This window comes from Dermacentor silvarum, chromosome 4 (genome assembly GCF_013339745.2).
Source record: "Dermacentor silvarum isolate Dsil-2018 chromosome 4, BIME_Dsil_1.4, whole genome shotgun sequence".
Taxonomy (NCBI): Eukaryota; Metazoa; Arthropoda; class Arachnida; order Ixodida; family Ixodidae; genus Dermacentor; species Dermacentor silvarum.
In genome coordinates, this window is record NC_051157.2 from 43,220,416 (window position 1) to 43,245,510 (window position 25,095).

The window sequence follows — 25,095 nt, forward strand, 5'->3', positions numbered from 1 at the left end:
TCAACCGGATTTCTGCCGTCGGCGTCGCTGTCACCATCGCCGTCGCCGTCGCCGTGAGGTTCCGTACAGATAAAATTTTCGCCGCGTGCCGTATGGCCGAGCGGAAGCGTGCGGGGACGCGCGCTATCACGGAGAGCGAACGCACTCAATCTCCCACGCGCAAGCAAGGAAGCGGGAAGCCAGCGCTGGAGGGAGCGGGGGGGCGCACTTCTACTCTGCCAACAACCGCGCTCGTCGCTCGCCCACACCGTCTCTTATCTCCACACCGCTCTGACTTTTCTATGCGCTGTGCATTCGCCGCTCAGTTTCCGTTGAAGTGATAGACCTCACGCACCTTCGCCTAAAGCTTTACCATCGCCCGCTGCGGCGTATGCGCTTGCTGCCAGCGTTTTGACAGTCGTTGTCTGCAGTCATTCAGTGTGATCTATTCATGTTTGTTTGTGCGCGCTCACACCACGCTTGTTCATTCAGTTAGTAATAGTCGGGCCACATTTTCCAACGCACGCTACACATGCAATGCTGCCCGGATCGGCAGTGCAGCGCTACAGGTGTGTCCCTTCGCACGCGCTGCCCACGGGAAGCGCTTCTCATCAACACCACCGTTTCACACGCGCCTTCTCGTGGTCATGGAGTCTCTCTTCATGTCGGTCTACTTACGCCGCAGCACACCTGCTTACTTAATCAGCTCATGTTTACTATAATTCATATTGCTACCAAAGCCACTCACCTTACTTCGTATGACATTGCTGTGTTGCTATCGCATTCATTGCTTCGCCCTTAGGGCGAAACTGTGACATTTTTTTTTTCATCAATACACCTTCGCTCCGGATATTTGGAAATTGCCGTGGATGAAATGGACCGTGAAAAGACCACATTCGTTACACCTGACGGCCTCTATCAGTTTAGGGTAATGCCTTTCGGCTTCTGCAATGTCCCGGCAACCTTTGAACGTATGATGGACATGTTTTTGCGTGGATTGAAATGGACCATCTGCTTGTCTTACTTGGATGACGTCATCGTATTTTCTCCAACTTTTGCGGCCCAACTTGAACGACTTTCATCTGTGCTTTCTGTTTTTCGCACCGCTGGCCTGCAGCTCAACTCGTGCAAGTACCGCTTCGGTCACCGACAAATAACCATGCTCGGACATCTCGTCGATTCGTCAGGCACTCGCCCCGATCCTACCAAAGTTCGTGCAGTGCAGAATTTCCTTGTACCAACCTCTGCCAAAGATGTTCGCAGCTTTATCGGTCTTTGCTCTTACTTCCGCCGGTTTGTGAAAAATTTCGCGCATGTTGCTCGTACCCTGACTGACCTCCTCAAGAAAGACGTTCCTTTCTGCTGGGGCTCTGAACGAGCGACTTCTTTCTCGCGCCTCATCACGCTACTCACCACACCTCCTGTTCTCGCCCATTTTGACGCCTCCGCTCCGACAGAAATTCGCACTGACGCCAGTGGATATGGCATCGGCGCAATTCTATCCCAACACCGACGTCGGCACAACCGCGTTATCGCCTACGCCAGCCGCCTCCTCTCCCCATCCGAGCGCAATTATTGGATTACTGAGCGGGAATGTCTCGCCCTCATTTTGGGCTGTGGGCAAGTTTCGACCTTACATATATGGTCGACCATTTACGGCTACAACCGATCACCACGCCCTCTGTTGGCTTCCTTCCCTTAAGGATCCCACCGGACGCCTCGGTCGCTGGGCCCTACGCCTTCAGGAATACACATACACTGTGGTCTACAAGTCGGGTCGTTTACATCAGGACGCCGACTGCCTATCTCGTCACCCCGTCGATGCACCGAACGATTTAGTGGATGCCGCACCGATCTGCGTTCTCTCGCTTTCCGCCTTGAGAGACATTGGGGCTGAACAACGACGCGATGAATTGTTACGGCAGCTTATCGAACGCCTGCTCTCTGACCCGTCTGACCCATCCGTCTACATGTTCGTACTACAAAATGACACCCTGTATCGTCGCAACATGCACCCAGATGGGCCCGAGCCGCTAATCGTCATTCCGTCTCATCTTCAGCAGACTGTACTCCAGCAACTGCATGACGTTCCCACTGCTGGACACCTTGGCGTCCTCGGACCTATGACCGAATTCGACGACGATATTTCTGGCCCCGTCTCAGCCGCTCCGTCCGTCGCTATGTCGCCGCGTGTGAGTCTTGTCAACGGCGAAAACAACCAGCTGTACATCCTGCTGGTCTGCTGCAGCCTCTGGATATACCAACCGACCCTTTTTTCGCGTTGGCGTTGAACCTCTCGGATCATTCCCTATATGAAACGACGGAAATAAGTGGATTGACGTCGCTAAGGACTATACCACCCTTTATGCCATTACAAGAGCCCTTCCCACCAGTTGCGCTACAGACGTCGCTGACTTCTTGCTTCACGACGTTATCTTACACCACGGCGCACCTCGTGAACTTCTCACCGATCGCGGACGATAATTTCTTGCTAAAGTCATCGACGACTTACTCTGATCCTGTGCTACTAAACACAAGCTTACTACAGCCTACCATCCGCAAAGTAACGGTCTTACTGAACGCTTGAACCGGACAATAACTGACATGCTCGCGATGTATGTTTCCTCCGATCATCGCGACTGGGACACTGCTTTACTTTTCCTTGCGCCACGACACAGCTGGCTATTCGCCCTTCTACCTCCTATATGGCCATGAACCGACCTTGCCTTTTGGGACTCTTCTTTCGACCACACTCGACTCGCCGACAGAGTACGCTCGTGATGTCATAACCACAGCGACCCAGGCACGCCAGATTGCCCGTCTTCGTCTCTCTGCTTCACAGACACGTCAGAAGTGCCGTTACGATCAGCGCCACTGCGACGTCGTATACGAACCAGGTGCTGTTGTGCTAGTTTGGTCTCCATCTCTACGTGTCGGTCTTTCGGAGAAACTCCTCTCGCGAGACTACGGCCCTTATCGCATCCTCCGCCAGGTGACGCCTGTCACATATGAAGTGTCTCCACTGGATGCTACCGTGCCTTCACCTCTATCTGACATCATCCACGTCAGCCGCCTCAAACCGTTACTTTCTGGAACCAGTGAGTCGCACCAGTAAGGTGCTTCTTCCGACGGGGGTAATGTCACAGTAATGCACAGTGGGAAGAAGAGGACATGGTTGGTGCCCTGCGAGACGACAAAGAAGATTCTGGGTTTTCGCTTCTCTACGCAGCCATTAAAACCCATCTGTAAATATTAGTACGCTTCTTCCTTCCCGTAACAATATATATGTTATGTTTTCATAAAGTAAGAAAGAAAGCAAGGAAGAAGTCAAGGCACGGTCACGGTATCACAACAATTCCCAGTTTTAGGATAAATATGAATCGTCTTGCCGTTTATTTTTTTTGCATTTCATGGGCGATACCAAAAATTCAGTACCCCACACCAAACTCGAGTTATGAGATCAGCAGATGTGTAGCGAGGCACACTATCTTTGTGTCTCTATTTAGCCGGTACACCAATCAACATGGTATACCATCAGCTGCTGGCTTACAACTTTCGCAACACGTAAACCACGGTTTGTGTAGACTTCGCTTGCGTGCTAGGTGTCCCATTAGTAAGTGCCTGATAATGCTTATACTACGCATGGTTCATTTTGAAGCCTGGATAAATTATAAGCCTGCTGTCCAGCTCACTTATGCAAAAATTGAAGTGTTATAGCCCCTCGTTAGGACTACAGCAACGTTCGTGCCCCTAAATCAAGTTAGTGCTCATGAAGCAAATAATAAGAATCGCTGTTGTTAAATTATCGAACTAAAGTGTTGCAGTTGTCAAATTATGTCCAAGACAGGCAGCATACGGCGCATAGAAAAAAATGAACATCGCTACAAGAGCAAGAAATGCAGCAAAGAGTGACGCTTCAACGAGGCGAAACGACTCTTTCCAGGTGTGTTCTCATGTATGGGTGTCATGGGTCCCGGCTTCGGTTTCATGGCGTCTGGCTTCTTCTTGAGGTTCTACGTAGACATCACGAAAGACATCAAACAGTGAGCATCCGCCTCTATCGCGGCGCCTTCATTTGAGAATCTGGGCTCACAGGTCGAATAGATGCGAGGACCCGTCTTGGTCACGTCATTAGAGTGATGGTAGATAGATACGGGACGTCATAATTTTTATTGCGATAGCAATTATATGGACACTCAAAAGCAGATTTCTGCCGTCGGCGTCGCCGTCGCCGTCGCCGTCGCCGTGAGGTTCCGTATGACGTCATTTGGAGATGAAATCGTCGCCGCGCGCCGAACGCTGTATGTGCGAGTGAAAGGGCGCGAGGGGCGCGTCTTTCACGGGGAGTGAACGCACGGCGGAGAACAAACGCGCGTTCTGCGCCGTGCTCGCTTAAGGGCTGCAGAAGTAGGCGTCTCTTTTCTCCTTTACAATCACCATATATGTAGAGCAAACGCGCCTTCTTCGGACGCGCGAGAGGCCGTGGGGGAGGGGGAGGGAAGGGAGGCGACGTTTAGCTGCGGCACCAAGTGCCTATTTATATCAGAGGCTCCAGCAACAGTCACCAACGCCGCACGCATTTTGAGCTAACGCGGGCAAAACGCCGATGGCGTCGACAACAGTTCTGCGTGTTGTTGCTACCAAAGCCGCTCACCTTACTTCGTATGACATTGCTGTGTTGCTATCGCATTCATTGCTTCGCCCTTAGGGCGAAACTGTGACATTTTTTTTTATTTTCTCAAGTTCCTGTGAACGAAATATTTATTGCGATAGCAATTCTACGGACACTCCACGCGAATGCTTGCCGTAGTCGTCGCCGTGAGGTTCCGTATATATTTAGGTATATGTATGCTATATGCCACGCCATGCTACATGACATGCAGTATATGCGGGTTATATTGCCACGCCATACCATCAGTAAAGTTTCTCATACCAGGTCTCACATTCTTAATAAAATTATTCCTCATAATTTTGAGATTGGCAGCCGACAAGCAAATGTCATCAAAGAAAACATCGACAGGGCACGCCTATTTTCGTAAATCTTTTCAGACTTAAATATTAAAAGTACAAAACAATAACAAAGCTAAAAGTTGACAATGTTAAAATTTTATTGGCGCGACTACCTCCGGTACCCCCACCTGACGCAGGAAAGATGTTTAAAATATACCAGATACGGAAAAGTGGTGGTAACGCCGCAGGGACCCCAAGCACAACATCTCGTTTTCCCTTACGTTTTACTTACGTTTACTTCAATTCATACTGCCACTACAGCTACGGGTCTCACACTTCGTGCATTATTATAACATGTTGCTATCGCATTCATTGCTTCGCCCTTATGGTGAAACTGTGACAATTTTTAACACTGGTAGATGCTTAGTAAATGCATTACTCATCCTACATACTAAGTTTTATGTAAAAATATTCAGGTGTTCAGTAAATATAAGCTTGTATATCTATTCATAATATTAGAAATAATTCACGCAATTAGTGCATTGAAACTTTTATCAAATGTTCATAAAGTATGTGGTTCACTGAACATAAGAATAACATTATCTCTGTAACTTGCTTCAAAATAAAAATTTCAACATTGAAACATTCCCATATAAGGGCCCTTTTGTAAGCAACATTTTTATTAAAAATCTACTCAAGATAACATGATTATTTTATTTAGTAGACGCAGTAGACAATGGTTAACAATTGCGCAAGATATCGCACTTAAAATTTTTATAGTTTCGGAGATAATGTTCTTTTTTCCAGCAAGAACGGTGTTTTACGGAAAACTCGTTTAAGTGTTCACTCAAGCCTGCAATTCCTCAGGGACATAATTTCCCATATCATTTGCCAATAATTCCTTGTAAAATTATTCATGTTAATTACTCTAGCTTTGTCTTTGTATTGCTTTTGAGTAACTGAGCGAGAAACCAGTGATCTTCACGGGGCTCGCAGTCGTGAGCGTGGCTTGACCACGTTGTCCGAAGCAGAGTATCATGCCCATTTCCGCAGAATTGGCGCTCATCCTTCAGGCTTGATGATAAATGAGGCAATCATGTCATATGCGTGTTGCATGTGAACACAACAATTCTGTATCAAGAACTTTAGAGAACTTAAACTACGGTGAACAAAACGCTGATTCACAAACAAGCACGCTGCCACCAATGGTCAGCAATGTCACTTTTGGTGAATGTTGAAAGCCCTGAAAAGCTTGAATACTTATGAAGCCACAAAACTCAATTGTAAAAGCAACAACGCAACCTCTTGCACGTTCCTAGCTCTTCTGACGAAGGAGTTGTGTCAGATCGCTGTGAAGCCAAGCCGATCTTTGCAGGAGGAGGTGTCTTTGATGCTATGTTTGAAGCACTCCTAATACTCGTTTCCGCATGAAACGCGGATGATATCTTCGTCGTTTAGCGATATTTTGATAGTAAAATTGGAAAAACGCTTTTTGTGGTAATGGCCTACCATCCCCTATTAAACGGCCTCTCCTTGGTCCAGCGGCAGGTAGCTGACAGTGGCCATAAAAAAGGAACCTTGTCTATTAAAAAAACTTGACGTGAACTGCTGTCGCAGTTGCTGAATCCACTTATCACGACCAACGTGGCAGCAACTGCATGGATCTCAACAACCTCATATCTTTGTTTTAGGAGTAACTGAAACAGTTACAATTCTGGCTTGACGCGAATGTCCAGACACGAAAATTGTGCGTTATGGATGGCTATTGAGAACACACACATACTCTCAACAACACTCCACACCACTTATAATATAATAATAATAATAATGCTTCTATTCTTGAAAACAAGTGGTACAGCAAGAAGCGAACAGATGAAACAATTTAGAAAAAAAAAGGAGAAAAGGAAAAACAAAGGAGACAAAGGAAGGAGAGAGTAAGAGCATATAGCACATAGATCACATTTAAGCAAATTTGCTTCACACATCAAACAATTTGGGGAAAACAAACACTATGTATATATAGATACATACAACTCTTGAAAAAAAGATTAGATATATAGCCAAACCCAATTCTTGGGGCAGTAGAAATTATACAGTTCTCTGCCAGAACAATTAGGCACATCAATGGACGCAGATCTGAGATTATTCAGCAAAGTGGGGAGAGTGTAACAAATCATCTGGTTACCATAAGTTGAACGCACATGCGGCACATGCCAGTATTCCGGGCACCTGGTGTTACAACATGGGATGTTGTGTTCTAATCTGGCCAGAGATGAAACAAGGCTTAAGTTCTGTTTGGTTTCGTTTAGGTATCCAAGAGCAAGGCGGTAGTGAAACATATGACTGACTTTAATTACGCGAAGTTTTTTAAATAGGGGTTCAGATGGGAAGACAAAGGGCATATCACTAATTACGCGAACAATTTTCTTTTGTATTACAAGCAAACGGTTAATATTTGTAACAGATGTGGTGCCCCAAATAAGGCAGCAATAATGAAGGTGGCTCGCAAATAAACCATTATAAATTAACATTTAATCTTCCGAGGCATGTAGCGAAGAGAGAAGACGCGTCCAGTAATTTGGGACTTTGCCTGCAAGAAAATCAATGTGATCGCTCCAGCTCATATTTTCATCAAAAAAGACCCCGAGTGTTTTCACAGAAGGGACAAGTTAAATTTTAGTAGGCCCTAACACCACGTCCCTGCAAACACAGATATTCTTATTCTTCGCTTGAAATAAAAATGCCTTTGTTTTATCAGCGTTAATCTTGAGACCATTTTCTAGAGACCAGGAATACATTTTTTCTAAATAAGAGTTAGCCACTGACACTAGCTCCGGAGCATTATTGGACGAAAACAGGACAGCAGTGTCGTCGGCATAGATTATGAATTTGGCATCGGGGTCAATATTAACGAGATCATTGACGTAAAGATTAAACAGAAGAGGCCCAAGGATACTGCCCTGGAAACACCTGCCGTAACACAAGAAATTTTAGACGGTTGCCCACCCTATTTTCCTCCTTCTCTCTCTCTCTCTCTCTCTGTCACAAACACCCACTCGATATTATCATCCACTAGCAAAAACGAATGTTGCTAGGCGGCTGAAGGTCATCTTGTGCCTAAGCAAAGTGGCGAAGAGTACCTGCATCACGGTGCCGGCTGAAAGTATGCATTATATGTTCCCATACAGTCGACGACATTTTATTTCTCAGAATTATATGGAGTTTGAGAATCGGAGATACTGACAACTCGAGTGCCATTAGCACAAAGCAGCTCTGCTGACGTGGGCAGCCTCGGTATTTGAGTGCGGTGAAATCGCTCGTGTCGACGAAAGAACCAGGCCTCACATAGTTTCGCGCGTTTTCCAACTTCGCAGCTTGGGCCTGACTTCAGGAAGCGCCGTCTGGGTTGGAGCGTGGTGGATCGGGTTCCTGATTACCGGAGTGGCAATGCTCATGATTTTCGTGCCATCTCTGTTCTTTCCCAAGCACATGCCAAGTGAGCATCGAACCCATATCCTGTGCACTATAAACTTGTCATCATTATTAGTTCTCTAAGGAAACTCGAGCCTGAGCATAATTAAATTGAATGTGATTGAAAAACGCATTCCATGGTTATTGAAATTTTGACCATAAGTTACCTAGTTCGCTCGTATTTCTCGCAGTGTTCTTTAAAAGAACAATAAACAGAAAAGTAATAACTTGAACTGTATTAGGAAAGCAAGTCTCTACAATACCGAAAGAGCCGTTCTTACCGTGCGAGGAGTCCTGTTAAGCCAGAAAAAAAAATGCGGAAAAGAAATACTGGTGGCAACGCCGTCGTGAAGTTACAGCCCCTGCAAGCCGTGAGGTCATAGATCTTTACTGCATCTGGTCGGGCCTGGTTAATTTGTTCATAGGTAAATATCGACTACATTGCATGCACGAACAAGGCTTAGCAGATTTTGTTAACTTTACTGTGTCAAAAAAGCCTAAATACGCGGAAAAAAATATTTCGGAACCCGTGATGCCACACGTACATAGAGGAGGGGTGAGAGGAAGGGGACAGTTGGTGGAGTGCCACTGTTAATGTATCTTAAACACCATCTGAGCTACGTAGCTAAGTGAAACCGTTAACAGGTAGCGCCGCCGTACATACAGTTTCCCTCGTAATCTGTGTCCGCTTCGTCATGAAAAAGTATCTAGTGGTTTCTGTGCTGCTACTCCGACTCAATGCAGCCAGGGCAGGTGCGCGGAGGACAATATATATATATATATATATATATATATATATATATATATATATATATATATATATATATATATGTTCAAGATGCGCATTTCTGGAGTGTTTTTTGCCACTAGGATCTGAAGCGTAATCAACGACTGTACCATGTGACGAAAATGATTTTGCGAAGCCTTGTGGTCCTTGGGACGAATGGCGAAGCACGATGGAGGGACCAGTGGGACGCTGTTTAAACCCTCCCTAACTGCGCCACATGCCTTTGTCGTTGTTTTAATCGCAGATTTACCCTCTATATTTCGCTATTCATTTTGAACTTCCACGTAAATACTTCTTAGAACACACTGACATTTCCCGTGTATACAGCGGGATAAACGAACTACCCTGGATTCATGGCAAAGAAAGGAGTTACAAATAAACATATATATATGCTCAAGAAGACAGCTAGTACATCGAGTGACAGGTTCGTTTCCTGACGTCGGAAGAAAGCCAGTTGAAAAGTGACTTGAAACCCTCCCTGACAGCGAGCTACAGAGCCTACCGGCGATCAACTTCAAAGAGCGCCAGTAAATTAAAAAAAACTAGGAACATTACTTTTTCTGCGATTAGGTTTGTACGATTTTGCAAATAAATATCAGTCGAGGGCAAGAAGATCGAGAGCACCCTGATCGCGTAGATATAGCTGTGAAGGTCATGAAAGTAAGAGGAGAAACATGGATGTTTCCTTCCCTGCATGTCCGGACGTAAGTGCGGTGTCAAGCGAAAACATTATGTCAAAGCTGTCAGAGCCACAATTCGCGGAGGAAACCAAAACCTTGAGGTCCCTGTTTGTGTTCAATGTCGACATGACCACATATCAGGATGACTAGATAACTGTTTAGGAGCCATACGTGATGTGCGCCATTCGTCCAACGTGATGTCCCACTCCTCCCTATGAAAAGGTTGAAATGGAACACATTTTATTTTGTGCATTTCTTTTTCCTTCAAAGCTTCCTGAACGTCACCAAGGAAAGAATGAATTTCTATGTCTTTATAGCCGTATGCCTGACGTAAATTTAGAGCATTTAAGTTTGTATCTATGTGACAAATAAACTCGGCAAGAATTAGGATTGTGAGAACTATCCCCTTCCTCCCGCCTCTCCTCTACTGGCGCTGGGGTTCCGGCGAACAGTTCAAGAAGTAAAAATTTGGCACTCATTTCTTGCATCTAGTAATCGACCCCTTTCTGCGGATTCAGCTAAAATATAGTTTTGAAGGAGTACTTTGTCAGTCAAAAGTGGTTTTGTGTTCCTCTTAATGACAGCTAGTTTACGGCATGGTCAAAATGTCATTCCGCCGTTTCTGTAGCAATAATATGAACTAAGAACTGGCGTAGCCAAGATTAGCCTAAACAAGCATTGGCAGGAGCTAGCGGTTCGTTTCCCGCGAAGTCCATCTCGTACGGTGCGGTACTCAATGAAAACATGTAGAGCAGGCGTGTGTAAGCCCGGGAAAAGTGTTTCAAAATATTCTGAGTGTGCACGCATCTAGTCCGCAATACTTATAAGTACGTGAAAGGTGCATGTCTTCGCCCTAGCTAGTCTGTATATGTGTTACCATTTCAGGAAAACCGGAATACTGGAGACTTGGAAGGGAGCAGCGGCGCTGGTGACGTTGAGTTCTGCTTGAAATCTTGTGACGTTGAGTTCTGCTGTATAGTGTATTATGTTGTTACTACGGGCTGGATACTTAAGCACTAAAATAGTGGGTTTTATGTGCCTTGAACAGGTATACTTAAAGCCTCCATTTAGGCATGATAATGGTTGAACTAGGCACAATAAATTGTTTGCAAACTCCGATCTGTGTTATGCATTGAATATGTGCAGGCCAGTTTTATGACCAAAAAAAAACTGACGTAGTGGTCACTTGGGAGGTCTGAAAAGCAGTAAACTTATTTTGTAAGCCAACGCTTCACAGTACTTTGCTGGGCAGTTGGTACACAAGAGGAGGCCACATTTTTTTTTCTTTTTTTTTCTCAGTCCGCATGCTAAAGCTGACACGTTCTGTCATGATAAGTAGGTATTTTGATTATTAGCCAACCTTTCCTTCTTACACTGGCGCTTCAAGTGGTCATAACATATTATTATAATCTGTAGGTATTTGGGATTCAAGATTCAGCCTCTAATCACTCAGTATAAGCTTTCCTAAAAATAAGAGCTCAACATCGATCAGAGGTGAATGGAGCGTCTTTTTATTTCTGTATGCTTGGACAGTGCCTCCTTTACTAGATGCCTGCCGCGTCGCTCGTTTTCCCATTGGAGCGAACGTTCCCGTAGTTCAGGGTGGTCGCGGAGAGACGGCGCTCGATGCCGACCCTACTTCCTGTTGCGGAGGAAGGGACGATTACGAGGCTGGCGCGCGGCCGACCAATGGCTTGACGAGAGACCGCGAGTCGTGCCTCCGGGATCGCAACAGACGCCGCTGTAATCTCGGAGGCAGGGCCACGTGATTTAGGTTTGGAGCGGCCGCTGCGGCTAGCGCTCGTAGCCGACCCTGGTGGAGAGGAGGAAAGAAGAGAGGAGCAGGAACCAGCTTCTCGGCTCACGCGGCAGGCCTCTTGGATGGCTTAATTTACGCACTCGAGGATTCTTAAGTGTTCGTCTATATGAACCTCACACATTTCTTAGGAGAAAGATTACAATTTTGTGCAAATGTTTTCAACAGCTGCAGCACTGCAACACATATGAGATGTATTAAACTTGTGTTGTGGTGCGGCAGCTGTGTCACGACTCGTGAACTGTTCTCAAGAACCTTTCTTCACGAGCATTTTGTATATCGCCATGCCTATTCTTCGCACAGTATTTCTGATTTCATCACTCGTTAGACCAAAGAAACATGCATCTCCTTACACTTCTTTAAACAAAAGAAGTCGCACTTTCACCCGCAAGGCGAAGCATCGGTTGCGATAGTAAATTAGTAGACAGCTACGAAGCAAGGATAGTAGTTTATTCGGTCGTATAAACTTGTAAACATTCGCTCACTAATTCAATTAACAACCATCGTATCACGTGCGCACAAGCAAACAAGAACACATCTCACTCGATGACCGCGGGAACTCGCTGACAAAACGCTCGAGCGAGGAAGTGCGGCAGCAGCCGCGAGCGAATTCACCTCCGTATTGTCTCTTGCTTCAACGCGAACTAAGCTGCGAAGACACAGCGCACACGAAGCTATCAGCACTCGCAGATCGCTTTCAAAACGGGAACGGCGCGGCCGTGCCATAAGCAGCAGCCGCCGTTTCAGAACGCCCCCCCCCCCCCCCCCCATCCTCTCCCCCCAGAGCCTTGCGCGCGATGGAAGACGGCGCGCTTCCTCCCCGCTTTCCTCCCTTGCATGCGCGAGATTGAGGCACCATTGTCGCATGCGGCGCGCGGCGACGATGTTATCACACTTGGACTTTATACGGAACATCACGGCGACACTGACGGCAACGGCATGAATGCTCCTAGAGTGTCCATATAATTGCAATATTAAGTGGGGGAGAGCGAGGTAAGTGGCCGAGTTTATCGCTTTAATTAGGCCAGCCTTCGGCGGGTTGTCTCTGTACAATCACAATGAAGCGAAGGCGGAAAAAAAAAAGGGGGGGGGGGGGCAGCATCACTGCAGTCTACATTGCTTCTTGCGGACTCTGCAAGCTTTCGCCTAGCACACACGCAACGAACTGTACAGTCAACAGTCTTTCCACGATGCAGTCTACAATACAAATTCCACAAAATGCTGTGCCTTTCTCTCTCAAATTCCTCCTGCAGTGTACCGTGCAATTGCGCGTCCACGACCGAAGAACACTTTTCGTTGTGTTTTTCTTTGGCATTGGTAACCGGTCTTAGGCAGAACGGTGGAGGCCGTCAAAAACTGAACTAACGTCGACTACGCAAGCTCTTATTTGCTAGGTCACATTGCGAGATGCGTTGCCATTACCAACAGCGCCGGCCAAGGCTGCCGGCTCTTTTGAAAAGAATAAATGAATGTGATTTCTAAACAGAAAAAAGCACCCCAAAAAAGCCTTGTCAGGAGCTAAAAGCCAAATTATGCATATATAGGCACAAAGGAAAAAAATGGGCAGTTATAGGCACAATCAAGTCAGTGTTAAACCTTTGCTTAACTCATATTTCACACAACAAAAGGGTGCGGTCCTGAGGTGTGGGGAAAAATAAGCATTTGCCTATACTCTGGAAGCTAGTTACTACGGGTGTGAGCAGAGGACTTTGCGGAAATGTGAAAGAAACTTGATTCCTCCGAGCTCTGATGCTGGCGCAGAGTTCCGAGAATTCTATGGACTGCTAGGCGAACCAATTTTTCGGTCTGAAATGAGATTAAACCAGAATTTATATTCATGGGTTTTACGTGCCAAAACCACGCTATGATTATGGGGCACGCGGTAGTGGGGAACTCTGGGTTAATTCTGACCACCTGGCGTTCTTTAACGTGTACCCAATGCAAGGTATGTATATGAGCTTTTTTGCATTTCACCCCCATCGAAATGCGGCAGCTGCCGCCGGGATTTGAACCCGTGCCCTCGGGCTTAGCAGAGCTACGCCAAAGCCACTACGTCACCACGGCGGGTAGGTCGCGAAACTAAAGCACAGTGACATGTCATTGTGTGCTTTGGACTGCCCCAGCTGGCGGGCACTGCCATTCAAGCCGAACCCTTGGCTTTGACAGGCGCACATGTGTGTACAAGGAGTTTTGAGTAATCAGTTAACATTATTATTATTTGTTTTGCCATGACATGTAGGTGACTCGTTCAATAAAACGTAAATTAATGCTTCCTAAAAATAAGAGAGGACGGCAAGAGATGATCACTATAGGCCAACTTTGCGGGGACTTAAGGCAACGGATATGATACAGAACGTCATAATGCGTATTCATACCTACACTAATACCAACGTCTGCCTTTGCAATTACACGCCAACAAATATCTGTTCTTGGCCGGAGACCGACGACCACGTCGTACGAAGTATATGGTTGCACTACTTTTTTTTTTTTTTAGTTAGTCACTTCGGCCCAACATGGTGGATCCTTCCATTTCAAAGGCACACCAGAATTTCTCGCCAACCGTCTTCAATTTTCTCGAACAGGTGAAGAGCTTCAGTCTTGCGTCGTGGCTGTTTTTTCGCAAGAGAAGTTTATCATTCAAAGCATTTTCCAGCACACAATGTTCGCCTCCATGACGGCCGTTTTAATTCTTCGCCCCACGACGCATTCAATTCGTGCTTCTTCAGGTTCGGCTTCCTCACTGAACACCGAGCACGGCCTCTGAGGAGGTACATCTCCACCGAGCTCCGGGCATGTCAAAACACGCCGCCTTTGTTCAGTACTCTCTCCCTTGGCTGTTTATCCTCTCCCAGAGACGTGTCTAGACGTGCTCGGAAGTGTCTGAACGTGTATGCTTTCTCCCTTCTCTTACTCCTAGTATCCCGGCGGCTATAAAAGGCCGGCGCATCGAGCCTTCGGCATTCGCTCACGTTATCTAATAAACGTTCAGTTGTTTTGTTACCTCTTGGCTCGTCCCTGCAGGGATTCCTTGCATCCCAGACCTTAGGACCTCGAGTCACGATACCCTCGAGACTCTAGTTCCCCTCGTAACACTATCAAACTCTCTTCCATCAGTGTAGAAATAGTGTTGTCTTTTTCGGATACGCTTCAATGAGATGTTTCCATGAACTGTAGTGAAATCTTCGTTTACTTACCTTTTATTGCGATAGCATATATGGACACTCCAAGCGGATTTCTGCCATAGGTGTCGTCGTCGCCGTCACCGTGAGGTTCCGTATAGAGTCCAACGGCGATGAAACTGTCACCGCGTGCTATATGCTGTATGTGCACGAGGGACGCGCGCTTTCACAGGGAGCGAACGCATGGCGGAGAGCAAACGCGAGTTCTTCCGTCACGCGAAAGGCCGTGGGGGGAAGGAAGGGAGGGAGGGAGGGGAGGCGACGTTTAGCTACGGCACCAAATGCGTATTTATATAAAAACGTTGCGAGGCGAGAAAGTGGTAAAGACTTCCGACGCTGCTCGACGAGTATTCCGTTCTGATCTCGTCGCAAACCTCCGAGCCGCCCCCAGAGGCACCGGCAACAGTCACCAATGCCACGCGCGTTCGGTGCGAACGCGGGCAAAACGCCGACGGTGTTCGCAACAGTTCTGCGCATTGCTGGTGCTGCTGCATGTCCAAGTTTATACAGCTGATAAATCTAGTATCCTTACTCCGTATAGCTCTCTACTAATTTGCTATCGCAATTGATGCTTCACCTTTCGGGTCAAACTGCGACATTTATTTTTCGTATTTGGTACCAGGCTAACATATTTCTTCTTCATGAAAGCCTACGCTATGTCCCCGGGCATAGCCTCCTCTATATAGGAGGCTATGCCCCGGGTCTGTCTTTTCTTTTTTTGAATCCGTTTCTAACTCTACACCACGCAAGTTCCTTTCAAAACATTCTTGCAAATATAACCAACACGAGATCACTTCATGCGTTTCAGGCTATTACCAGTTGCTCGAACAGAAAAAGACGGAGAGTCGTCAAGGAAGTCGCGTGATGAAAGACACGTCCATAAAGGAGCTGCCCGGAGCCATCCTAGGCATCCTCAGCAATGGCACATTCTTGTCTCTCGCCTTGGCCGGAACCTCGGACTGTGAGTACCCATCCATCACGAAAGAGTGACCCGGAGTTAGCTAACCATTTATTCACCGAGAGGAGCGTTCTTGTTCGTAAAGTATCACGAGCTTCTATTTAGTTCAGCATTTTCTATCAGCGTACCTGGCAAGATGATGAGGAGCCTGGAAGAGTTGTGTTAGTTAAGCCCCCCACGCGGAAAACGTGCGTTTTGGAGTTCTCTGGTAAAGCGTTAGTTTTTTAATGCCATTAGCACTCGTAGCCTACTAATTTCAGCCGCTTTGTGTCTATCTATCTAGACTCTTACCACCTATTGATATACGTTGCTACCTCTCGACGCTTTAGCGGCTCCACTACCATCTGCAACGATTCCTACGCCGGCATTGTTGTGTGTTGGTAACTGTTAACGCTTTTAACTGGAATGACCATGCTGCCATTTGCAAGTATGAAGTTGGAGATGCCAATATGTGACAGGACCGCCGAGGCGGCGGGCATAGAGACGAAGGTATACATCCTCAAAGCCAACAACCCATGTGAATGCGTTATATTGGTCCCACTGAACTAGGGAACGGACCTTAGACAAAAAGCTGCAAAAAAGGCAGCTTTATCCTCATGGAAAAAATCCTAGTAGCACGATGCCTTTCAAAGTCATTAGATTGGAAATTGGGCCATGTTGGTTTTGCATATATATGTAATAGGCGCGAAAACGTTTGTGCCGGTCTGGCACAAACGTGTGTGTCGTCGTTTTAGAGGCTATTACATATGCTTTGAAAGTCCACTGTCATTGTTAACCGGTCTCTTATACACCTCAAATAAACGTGCAAGTTTGCACTTGGTTGTGCAAAGCTTTGGCACCGCGAAAATGGCGATCCTCAAGTCTTACTGGCTGCTACTGCTGGTATTAACTTGGTTGCTGCTAGGTCTTAACTTGGTTTAACTTAACTACACATGTAGGGAAGGTATTCTCGAGCGATCATTTTCGGAGGTACCTTCCCTTTCGCGACATTTCGCGTGACTAGCGCTGGACACGTCGGCGCCTACGAGCGACAGCGTTCCTGGCATGCCACAAACGCAGGCAGGCTAACCAAGGTTGGCACAGTGCCGAGAACGCTGCTGCTTGCCGACGCCGAACGCGTTGGAGGCTAGCCGCTCGATATCTAGCGAAAGTTGACACGACTAGGCGCAGCCGCTTTTATGGCAAACTCCGAGGCCAAGCAAATGTACACTGGGCGAAAGCTATGCACAGTGTACGGGCGGCGCGCAGCAGACGACACACCGGGATGACGTCACGGTGCATGCGCAGTAGCACGCAGCTGGCGGGAGCTCGGCAGAGCCGGATCTGTGTCGGACGAAGCGAGCGCGCACCTGCGCCGGCGGCTACTAGACAACGCGAGGTGACGTCATCGCGAATGCTTCGGTGCATGCGCTGCTAGGCGAGGTTGGGCCAGGTGGTGCGCAGGTGTGGCTTGGTTGTTGCTAGGCAACGGCGCGGAATTTTCTGCAGGTGTCGGATGTTTCTCCTCCAGCTTTAACAGCTTCGCTATTAAAACTACTTCCTTGATCAGATAGCACAGAGTCTCGGGCACATGCTCACATCAGCAAGTCGACGTATGTGGGCGAAGAGTCCATTTGTCCAGTTGGTAAACTGTATTTTCTCTGCCTAAACGCACAGGTACATGCATGGAGAGATAGGTTGTGGTTGTGAAGAGGAAGAGGCGCATGTAGGACAGAGAAAAGAACTAGGAGGGAGTGTGACGTCACTCCGCTAGCCTCGGCAAGTCAATCTCCTCTGACGCCGCTCCTCCCTCTCTCTTCTCTGGGGCATATCTGAGTGGTGGCTCTTAGGAAATCTGTCATCCATGGTTGCCAGGCCATTCAAGGTATTGTTTGGCTCGTGGTAACATTTAGTGGCGCCTGCGTCACAAACACAAGCATGGAGGAAGTAACACGCTGTTTTCTGCAGCCGCGCGCAACGCACGGATTTCACTTTGAGTGTGCTGCCTTGAATGCCTTGAAGTCATGGAGGAAGGCGAGGGCGCCTCGCGCACGACTCTACAATTTCCAAAGCATCACTTGCGCTTACCGCCGAGGTTAGTCGAGTCGCCAGCGTTCTCACCTCGAAGCTCATGTAGAATTCCCGAGCATAGTCTAACTTCCACGCACTTCTTAAGATTCATCATATCAGCCACAGCGCACCGTGCAGTACCGTGAATAATACAGCGAAGTTATATTTAGACACTCTACCGGGTTCGCTTGGCGGTGATTTCCAGGCGCCTCTCCAGCACATGCGAACGTAACGCGTATACGAGAAAAATTCAAGCATGAGCGCATCAATCACGCCAAGCAACGCACTCGGCGTGTAAGTGTTTACGGACAATCTCGGGGTATAAATTCCAGGGGTGGTGAGACTGAGACCACGAGATATGCCTCGGGAGACCTCCGAAGAAGCGGAAACAGAAGTAGAACGCCAGCACTCCGCAGCAAACAACGTCATGCATCAGCGTCAGTCAACAACATCCGTGCAAACGCTTCGAAAGCTTCGCGTTCTCACCCCGCCGCCTTCGCGTTCTAGAAAAATTGGCTGTGGCTTAACTCAGTTATGCCTGGGTGTACGTAGCGAGAGGTACGGTTAATCTTATTGTTTAACTTGGTTCTCTCTACGGTACATCTTTATCGTTTAGCTTCGTACGTCTGAGTGTTTAGGTTAGGTTGTTACCTCTCGTTAAGTTATGGTTGCATTAAAGACTAGACATTTCTAAAGTGTAACGCATTTATTTTGAAAGTCTTCATCTTGTTGTTTCTCAATTGCCCCAAAGACTGGCCCGAAGGTCGGTGAGGCGGGAGGATATGGGGTTGTCGTCCAGTGACTTGAACACGTTTCGGGTGGTATACTCATCTGAATCAACTTGCCTGGCCGCTTCGTACTTACGACGCTTCTCGAAGCGTGCGGCTCGTTCTTCCTCCGTCTCCTCGGCTCGCTGCCTCCTCTTGGTTTCGTTCCGACGACGAAGACTGGCTTCTTTCAGTCTCTCCGACTCACTTTCCATATCTGCCGACGAATCCCACCGAGCCGCCCCTTCTATCTAATGCCCCTTCTACATAACGCGGTTTCACCGGCTCCTTCTCTGACGTCATGCCATATGCAAGCGGGCCAGTCGCATACTACGCTGACAATGCCTGTGGGGCTGTAGCCGATATCTCATGGTGCGCGAGCTGTGGAAGTCAGTGCATGTGCCTCGCGAACTCAACCATATGTCTGACAGCGCCAACCCGTGATTGGCTGGAACGTGGACAGTGAGAGGTGGGCCGCCTGACCCTGGGCTGCCATCGCCGAGTTACCGTAGAGGCCGTCCAGGGCGATGTCGGCTGATCCTCCTTCGAAGCTCGAGAGGCCAAGAGTAAAATTGCGTTTGAGTGCCGCCTGCGCAACATGGACGACAGTGGGTGGGCGCGCAGGGTGTTTCGGTACGTCTACCTTAAAGACATCCGGACAAAATGGAGGGCGCGTGTCCAGTTCCTGAGGCGAAAATATGGCCTCTTGAACTATTCAGAAACCGGAGGAGCCAGGTGTGAGACAACTAAAGGAGTTCAGGACCATGTGCGTGAGGCAGAGCGAGAACTGTTGAAATCGGCTATGGCTTCGAAGACGACGCTCCACCTGTACTGCGACTACAAGGGGCCATCAGAACAGAGCCGATGTACGACAATAGCGGTGGCAGCGCCCTCCTATTCGAGGCGCGTGCACTCTGAACTCTTAACTATCGTAGCCGGTTTGACTGCGCCCCCAAGGTACAGGCCGCTGTGTGCAGAGTATGTGGTAGCGAGCGGGAGACTGCGGAGCACCTGGTCCTTAGCTGTGCAAAGTTGTCTCCCACCCCAAAAGAGGGCAGCACCATGCCGCAGGCCCTCGGATTTCTCGACGCTGAAGGTGTCCGCTGCTTCGAGGGCGTGGCCACAACTAAAGCTCGCCTAGAGCGGTGGTGGAGAGCCGTAAAACAATCGCGAACGGTGCTAGGTGTGGTATAGCTCTTGACTATGTGGTTATGGATTGTTTTTCCTTTTTTTTTCTTTTGGCTAGGACACTAATGTATTGAGCCCACCCGTTACAAAGGGTTCATTAGCCACAAATCATCATCATCATCATCATCACCAGCTGCGGCGTTGCTAGGCAACGGCGCAGCTCGCGGGGCAGCCACCAGCCACAGCGAAACGGCGAGAATGCGGCCAGTGTAGCTTTCGCTACAAAAAGCAATGTGAAGCCACCGCAGAAGACGCAACCAAAGCGATGCGACTACGCTCTACCGCTTGCCTATCACGTGACGAGGGCCTACATTTTCCTTTATATTTATGACTAGGCTTCAAAAGTATCACACGACGCTCCCTCGTTTCTTTTTTTTTGTAATTCCTCCATTAGTACAGGTTTAACATCACATGGCGGGTATTCTTGTTAACGTTTCATACGGAATTGTCGCGTCATGTGGTGGTATTTGATATGCACTATGCATTCATTTTTCGTCGTGGGTGACGATGCAGCAGAAAGTCGCTCACAAAATGTCAATCTTCCGAAAAATCGGTGGCAACAAAATGATTACATCCTTCACATGGTTTTGTTCCAGCAGAATATACTAGTTTATCACTTATGATTTAATTTAACAAAAAAGGATAAAATATGTTGACCACGGGGGTTCACATAGGATCTCACGATTATAAGTAATTTCCTTGTGTGAGCCTTCGAACATATCTCGCATCAACTCCATCAATTTTATTTCCTCTAGAAGAGAGAAAAACGCATTGATCGGCGTGTATTTTTTTACCGGCTTTCTTTTTCTTTCAGACATGCTTACAAACGCTGTGACGCAGACTTCAACCAAGTTCTTTGAGTCTCAGTTCGCTATCAGTTCGTCGAAAGCTTCGGCTGTCTTGGGTGAGTGCTTTTCTGTTTCTTTGAATAGAAAATAATAGCTCGCCATATTTTACAAAGGCAGATAACAAAAAATGCCGTGCGCATTTCTCTCTCGCATTCTCACGTACGCGTAAATGCATCTTGAATTCTCGCTAGTCCGTATACTGTTATCTTTTTTTTTTTTTTTTTTGCTTTGGTTAATCTGTGTATGTGTAGCAGAATCACCTCCAGATAAGCGACTCCCGCTCGGTGCATCTCTGCTCTCCATCGTTTTTCGCGCTGTTTTTTCTCTTTAAGTGACAAAAATTACGACTGACCTGTTACCTGTTAAGGCAGTTCAAATGACGTAATATCACTGCCTCCCCATTAGCCGTAAGAGCTGAACGTCCCCTATTCTTTACTTCGCTTCATGTGTCGTTCACTATTGGCCTCGAGGGCCACCACTGGAGAGACCGGCGCTGCCATCGCTGTGACGTAGGAAGTGACATCACATGACCCGAGTTCGTGCCTTCTCCATCACCTTTGCGGCCTTTGCCGCAGTCAACGCAGCTCTCTGGCTGGGCGATTGAAGACTCGACTTTAGGGTTTTAGATAACGTGTTTCATTCCAAAGGCGGCAATTTATTTGCCCACTCACACAGCATCGTTTACTGCTCGATGTCGCAGTGCCGGACGTATTCGGCCGAGCCCGACGTGAGTTTTCACGCGTACCCCAAAACTAAGCGGCAGCGAGATGCTTGGCTGATAAAGTCACTGAAAACGTAACAATATGATGATTGTAGGAGTCGAGCAAGCAATGTGCATATGGCTTGTATACCGCGCTCGCTTGATATGAAATCAGTCAAAAAAGAAGCCGGGAGAACCCACGCCCTGTGGGATTCGATGTTATACGAAGCAGTGTGCGGGGAGCCTACCAAGGTTAACGAAACGACTATGAGAGCACCAAGACGTAGGCGGCTGTTTCATGACCTACATGACACGCATGTCATGACATTGATATCATGACCTATCATTTATTTCCGAACACCTTTCAGTGGTTTTTGAGTGTTAATCATTTCTCGCTGAGTCATTGTCATTTTTGCTGAGTCATGCTCATGACTATGACTTCTACCATCATCCTTTAGTGTTTTCTTCACTTAGTACCCACGTCCGAACCCATTCCAGTGGTTTTAATTGCGAAGCATTTCTTGGCGAAAATTGCCAGTTTGAGAGTATCTATCTATCTAGCCACCTACGTCTTGGTGCTCTCATGGTCGTTTCGTTAATCTTTTTTTTTTTCTGAGTCATTGTCATTTTTTGCTGAGCGATTTTTGTGCTGTCATTTTTTTTTGTCATTTTGTTGTCATTTCTTTCTGAGGTGAGGGCATCCCGGCGCAGCGCGCGCAAACCCCTTTTCCTTCCCTTTCGTTCCCTGCGACACACCAAACGACCCTGATTGGTCACGCGCGTCACGTTCACGGCCCTATGCACCCTGTACAGATGGTAAACCAGCGGAGCTGAAATGTGCGGCCCCGGTATGAGCCACACGTGATTTCTTTCTCTCCTTCTCTCTTTCTTTATTTATTGCTTTCTTTCTTTCCTTCCTCCCTTCTTTATTTCTTTTTTGTCCCTGACTCATACCCGCATATCCAATGCGGGTATGCGCCACACGTGATTTTATCATCGTTAATCATGACGTAACTGACCAGCATGTGATGTTATTGATGTCATGACTTATCAGTCATGTTAGTCATACATTCGTACCCTTCCATGCCAATTTTGGTTTATACCAAGTGAACGAGACGTGAGTTTTCGGCAGGTTTTCGATAGGGTTTTAGTGTGACACCACCACCACCACCACCACCGCCGCCGCAGCCGCCGCTGACACTTGTGAGGCAATACAAGCTACTACTAAACGGAGACTTAGCAAGAACAAAGGACAAAGCGCGGTTCTTGCTAAGTCTGCGTTTTTAGGAGCGCCCTTTTTCCATTATGAACGTAAACCATCACTCCCAACTGACAGCTAAATTTTATTTCTAGTACAAAGGGCCCTTTTCCATGTGTCCATTTTTCATTAAAAGAAAAAGAAGCGCTTCGGCCTGTGTTCTTGTTAAGTATCCGTTTTAGTAGTGCTTTTTCCATCATTAACGTTTGCCAATACGCCCAACTGACAGCTATGATAAATCATCGCCCCGCGATAATTCTGGCGAAATTGGCAAGCCGCACTTCCCGGACGAATGCTGTGAACAGTAATGTTATTGCGGCAAAAGTACTCATAACTACTTTTATGAAAGATCATGCGAACTGAATAGCCAATATTAAATCATCAGGTTGCTCGCTCGCTAAAAGCCTGCGCTTCCTTACACACCAGACTGGGATGTATACGCGCTAGGTTGTTTTGCAGGTAAAGCGCCACACATACGATACTTAAAACATTGCAAGCACTCGGAATTAGCCGTGGCTAAACCGCTGAAGATGCTGAACCGTTATCAGCTAGTATCGCGTGATGTCGCTTTCTACGTCACGGAGAGGTTTCAGCAGATGGTGCCAGAGCGTGTCCTCGAGGCCCATATTGTTGCAGCGAACACTTTCAAAGAACTTTTCAAGCTTGCCTGTGGCAGATAGCACAATTCTCGTTCATGAACTGGTCTACTCGAAGAGGCAGACATTACTTGCGCAAAAAATGAAATGTATATTCGACTAATTAACAAAAAATTAGTAATTAAGTTTTAACTAATTCACACATGGCCCATATTGCAATCTATAAATTCTAGCCGTGGAGTTCGCAAGGCGGGTCCACTTGGAACGAATTCTCACGATGACACCAGTTTCGGGATATTAATTCCCGAACTTTGCGGAGAAATGCATTGGCGTTCCAGCTACTTTTGTGCTTCAATGCATAAAACGACGTTTTGTTAAGAATGTAACAGGAACGCCAATGCGTTTCTTTGCAATGTTCGGGAATTAATATCTTGAAACTGGTGTCGTCCTGAGAATACGTTCCAAGTGGACCCGCCTTGCGAACTCCACGGCTAGAATTTATATATTGCAATATGGGTCATGTGGTAATTAGTTAAAACTTAATTAATGCTTTGTGTTTATATATAGTCTGATTATTCATTTCAATTGTTGTGCAATTAATGTCCGCCTCTTCGAGTAGACCAGCTCATGGACTATAATGGGGCTATCTGCCACAGACAACCTTTAAAAATTTTTGAAAGTGTTCGCTGAAACACCTTGTACATTCGGTAGTATTAGTAGCCTGCCCTGTTGGTGTGTGATCAAGTAGTCGGCACTAAGTAAGCCTCGGGATTCCTGTCAAAGGTGCTATTGCCATCGCGGGCGGATGTGGTGGTACTTTCCTGGGCGGATACTTGGTGACGCGCCTAAACATGTCCTGCGAATCCATCATCAAGATGTGCCTCATCGTCAGCGTTGTACCCTGGGTCTGCATCTTCATGTTTCGAAGCTACTGCCCGGACCCAAGCTTTGCCGTCAACATCCCCGCAATTCTGAAGTAAGCAAGACATAGTAGACTGTTCCTTCGTTTTTTTTTTTTTTTTTTTTTTTTTCTTGCAGTGCTTTGGTATTGTATTCCTGGGGCAAACAGCACGAAAGAAGTATTACGAGAAGTATTATTACAGCGCACAATGAAGTTGCACTGAACAGTAAGGATTACATTGCATGGGCGATCAACCAAAGTGAAGCTTATAATCTGGCTCGTCTTGAAGAAAGCACTAAGGGAAATTTGCTTGTCCGGGTTAAATGGTAACCGACGGTTTCAGTCTAGCGTTATAGTGCCATGGCGTTACCGTTTACCATTTCCGTTGCATGAATTATCAGCCAACTGCCAAACCCACAGATGGGGCGGGGGTTATCTATGGCTTAGTTGTGCCTTTTTTTTCATTTTTTTTTTTTTTGGGGGGGGGGGGGGGGTAGCTACTGGATGCTTTAGTTAGTTACCGCGTAACGTAAAGGCACAGCTAATCCCTGCCCCGTATGCGCAGCTGGCAGCTGCCTCGGACAGCAAAGGCTAACAAGGGTAATCCTACGGCGGTAACACTAATGTAGTCTAACAACCCGACTAAGTGCTGTCGCAATCTTAACCCACTTTACACCTGATCAAGCAGATTTCAGGCGAATGTAGCTTTAGGAGATAACTTCTTTAATGGCGAAACATTAAGATTAGCGATTCTACAATAATTCCCACAACGCAGAAGTATCGGGAGCTTATAAACGATTCATGGCAGAATTTTTAGCGGTACAGACGAGCTGCTGGTCATTTGATTTATCATGGGAAACTTCACAGATTTGAGACGCAAAAGCACCTCTGTGAACCAGTCAACCAGTCAATCACTGACACGAACATCTCATGAACGAACCACTTCAAGGGGATGTTGGAGCGATATA

The 25,095-nt window shown here is 47.0% G+C and overlaps 1 protein-coding gene across 1 annotated transcript in view; it reads left to right on the plus strand.

Annotated features, from left to right (window-relative positions):
- LOC125944958 (solute carrier organic anion transporter family member 4A1-like) overlaps positions 1–25,095 on the plus strand; it is a 44,972-nt gene that overhangs the window by 8,325 nt on the left and 11,552 nt on the right. Inside the window, exons 3-7 of the mRNA XM_049666417.1 lie at positions 3,923–4,022; positions 8,304–8,425; positions 15,671–15,823; positions 20,639–20,728; positions 24,010–24,202. Of these exons, the coding sequence (XP_049522374.1) occupies positions 3,923–4,022; positions 8,304–8,425; positions 15,671–15,823; positions 20,639–20,728; positions 24,010–24,202 (658 nt within the window). The remainder of the gene's footprint in view (positions 1–3,922; positions 4,023–8,303; positions 8,426–15,670; positions 15,824–20,638; positions 20,729–24,009; positions 24,203–25,095) is intronic.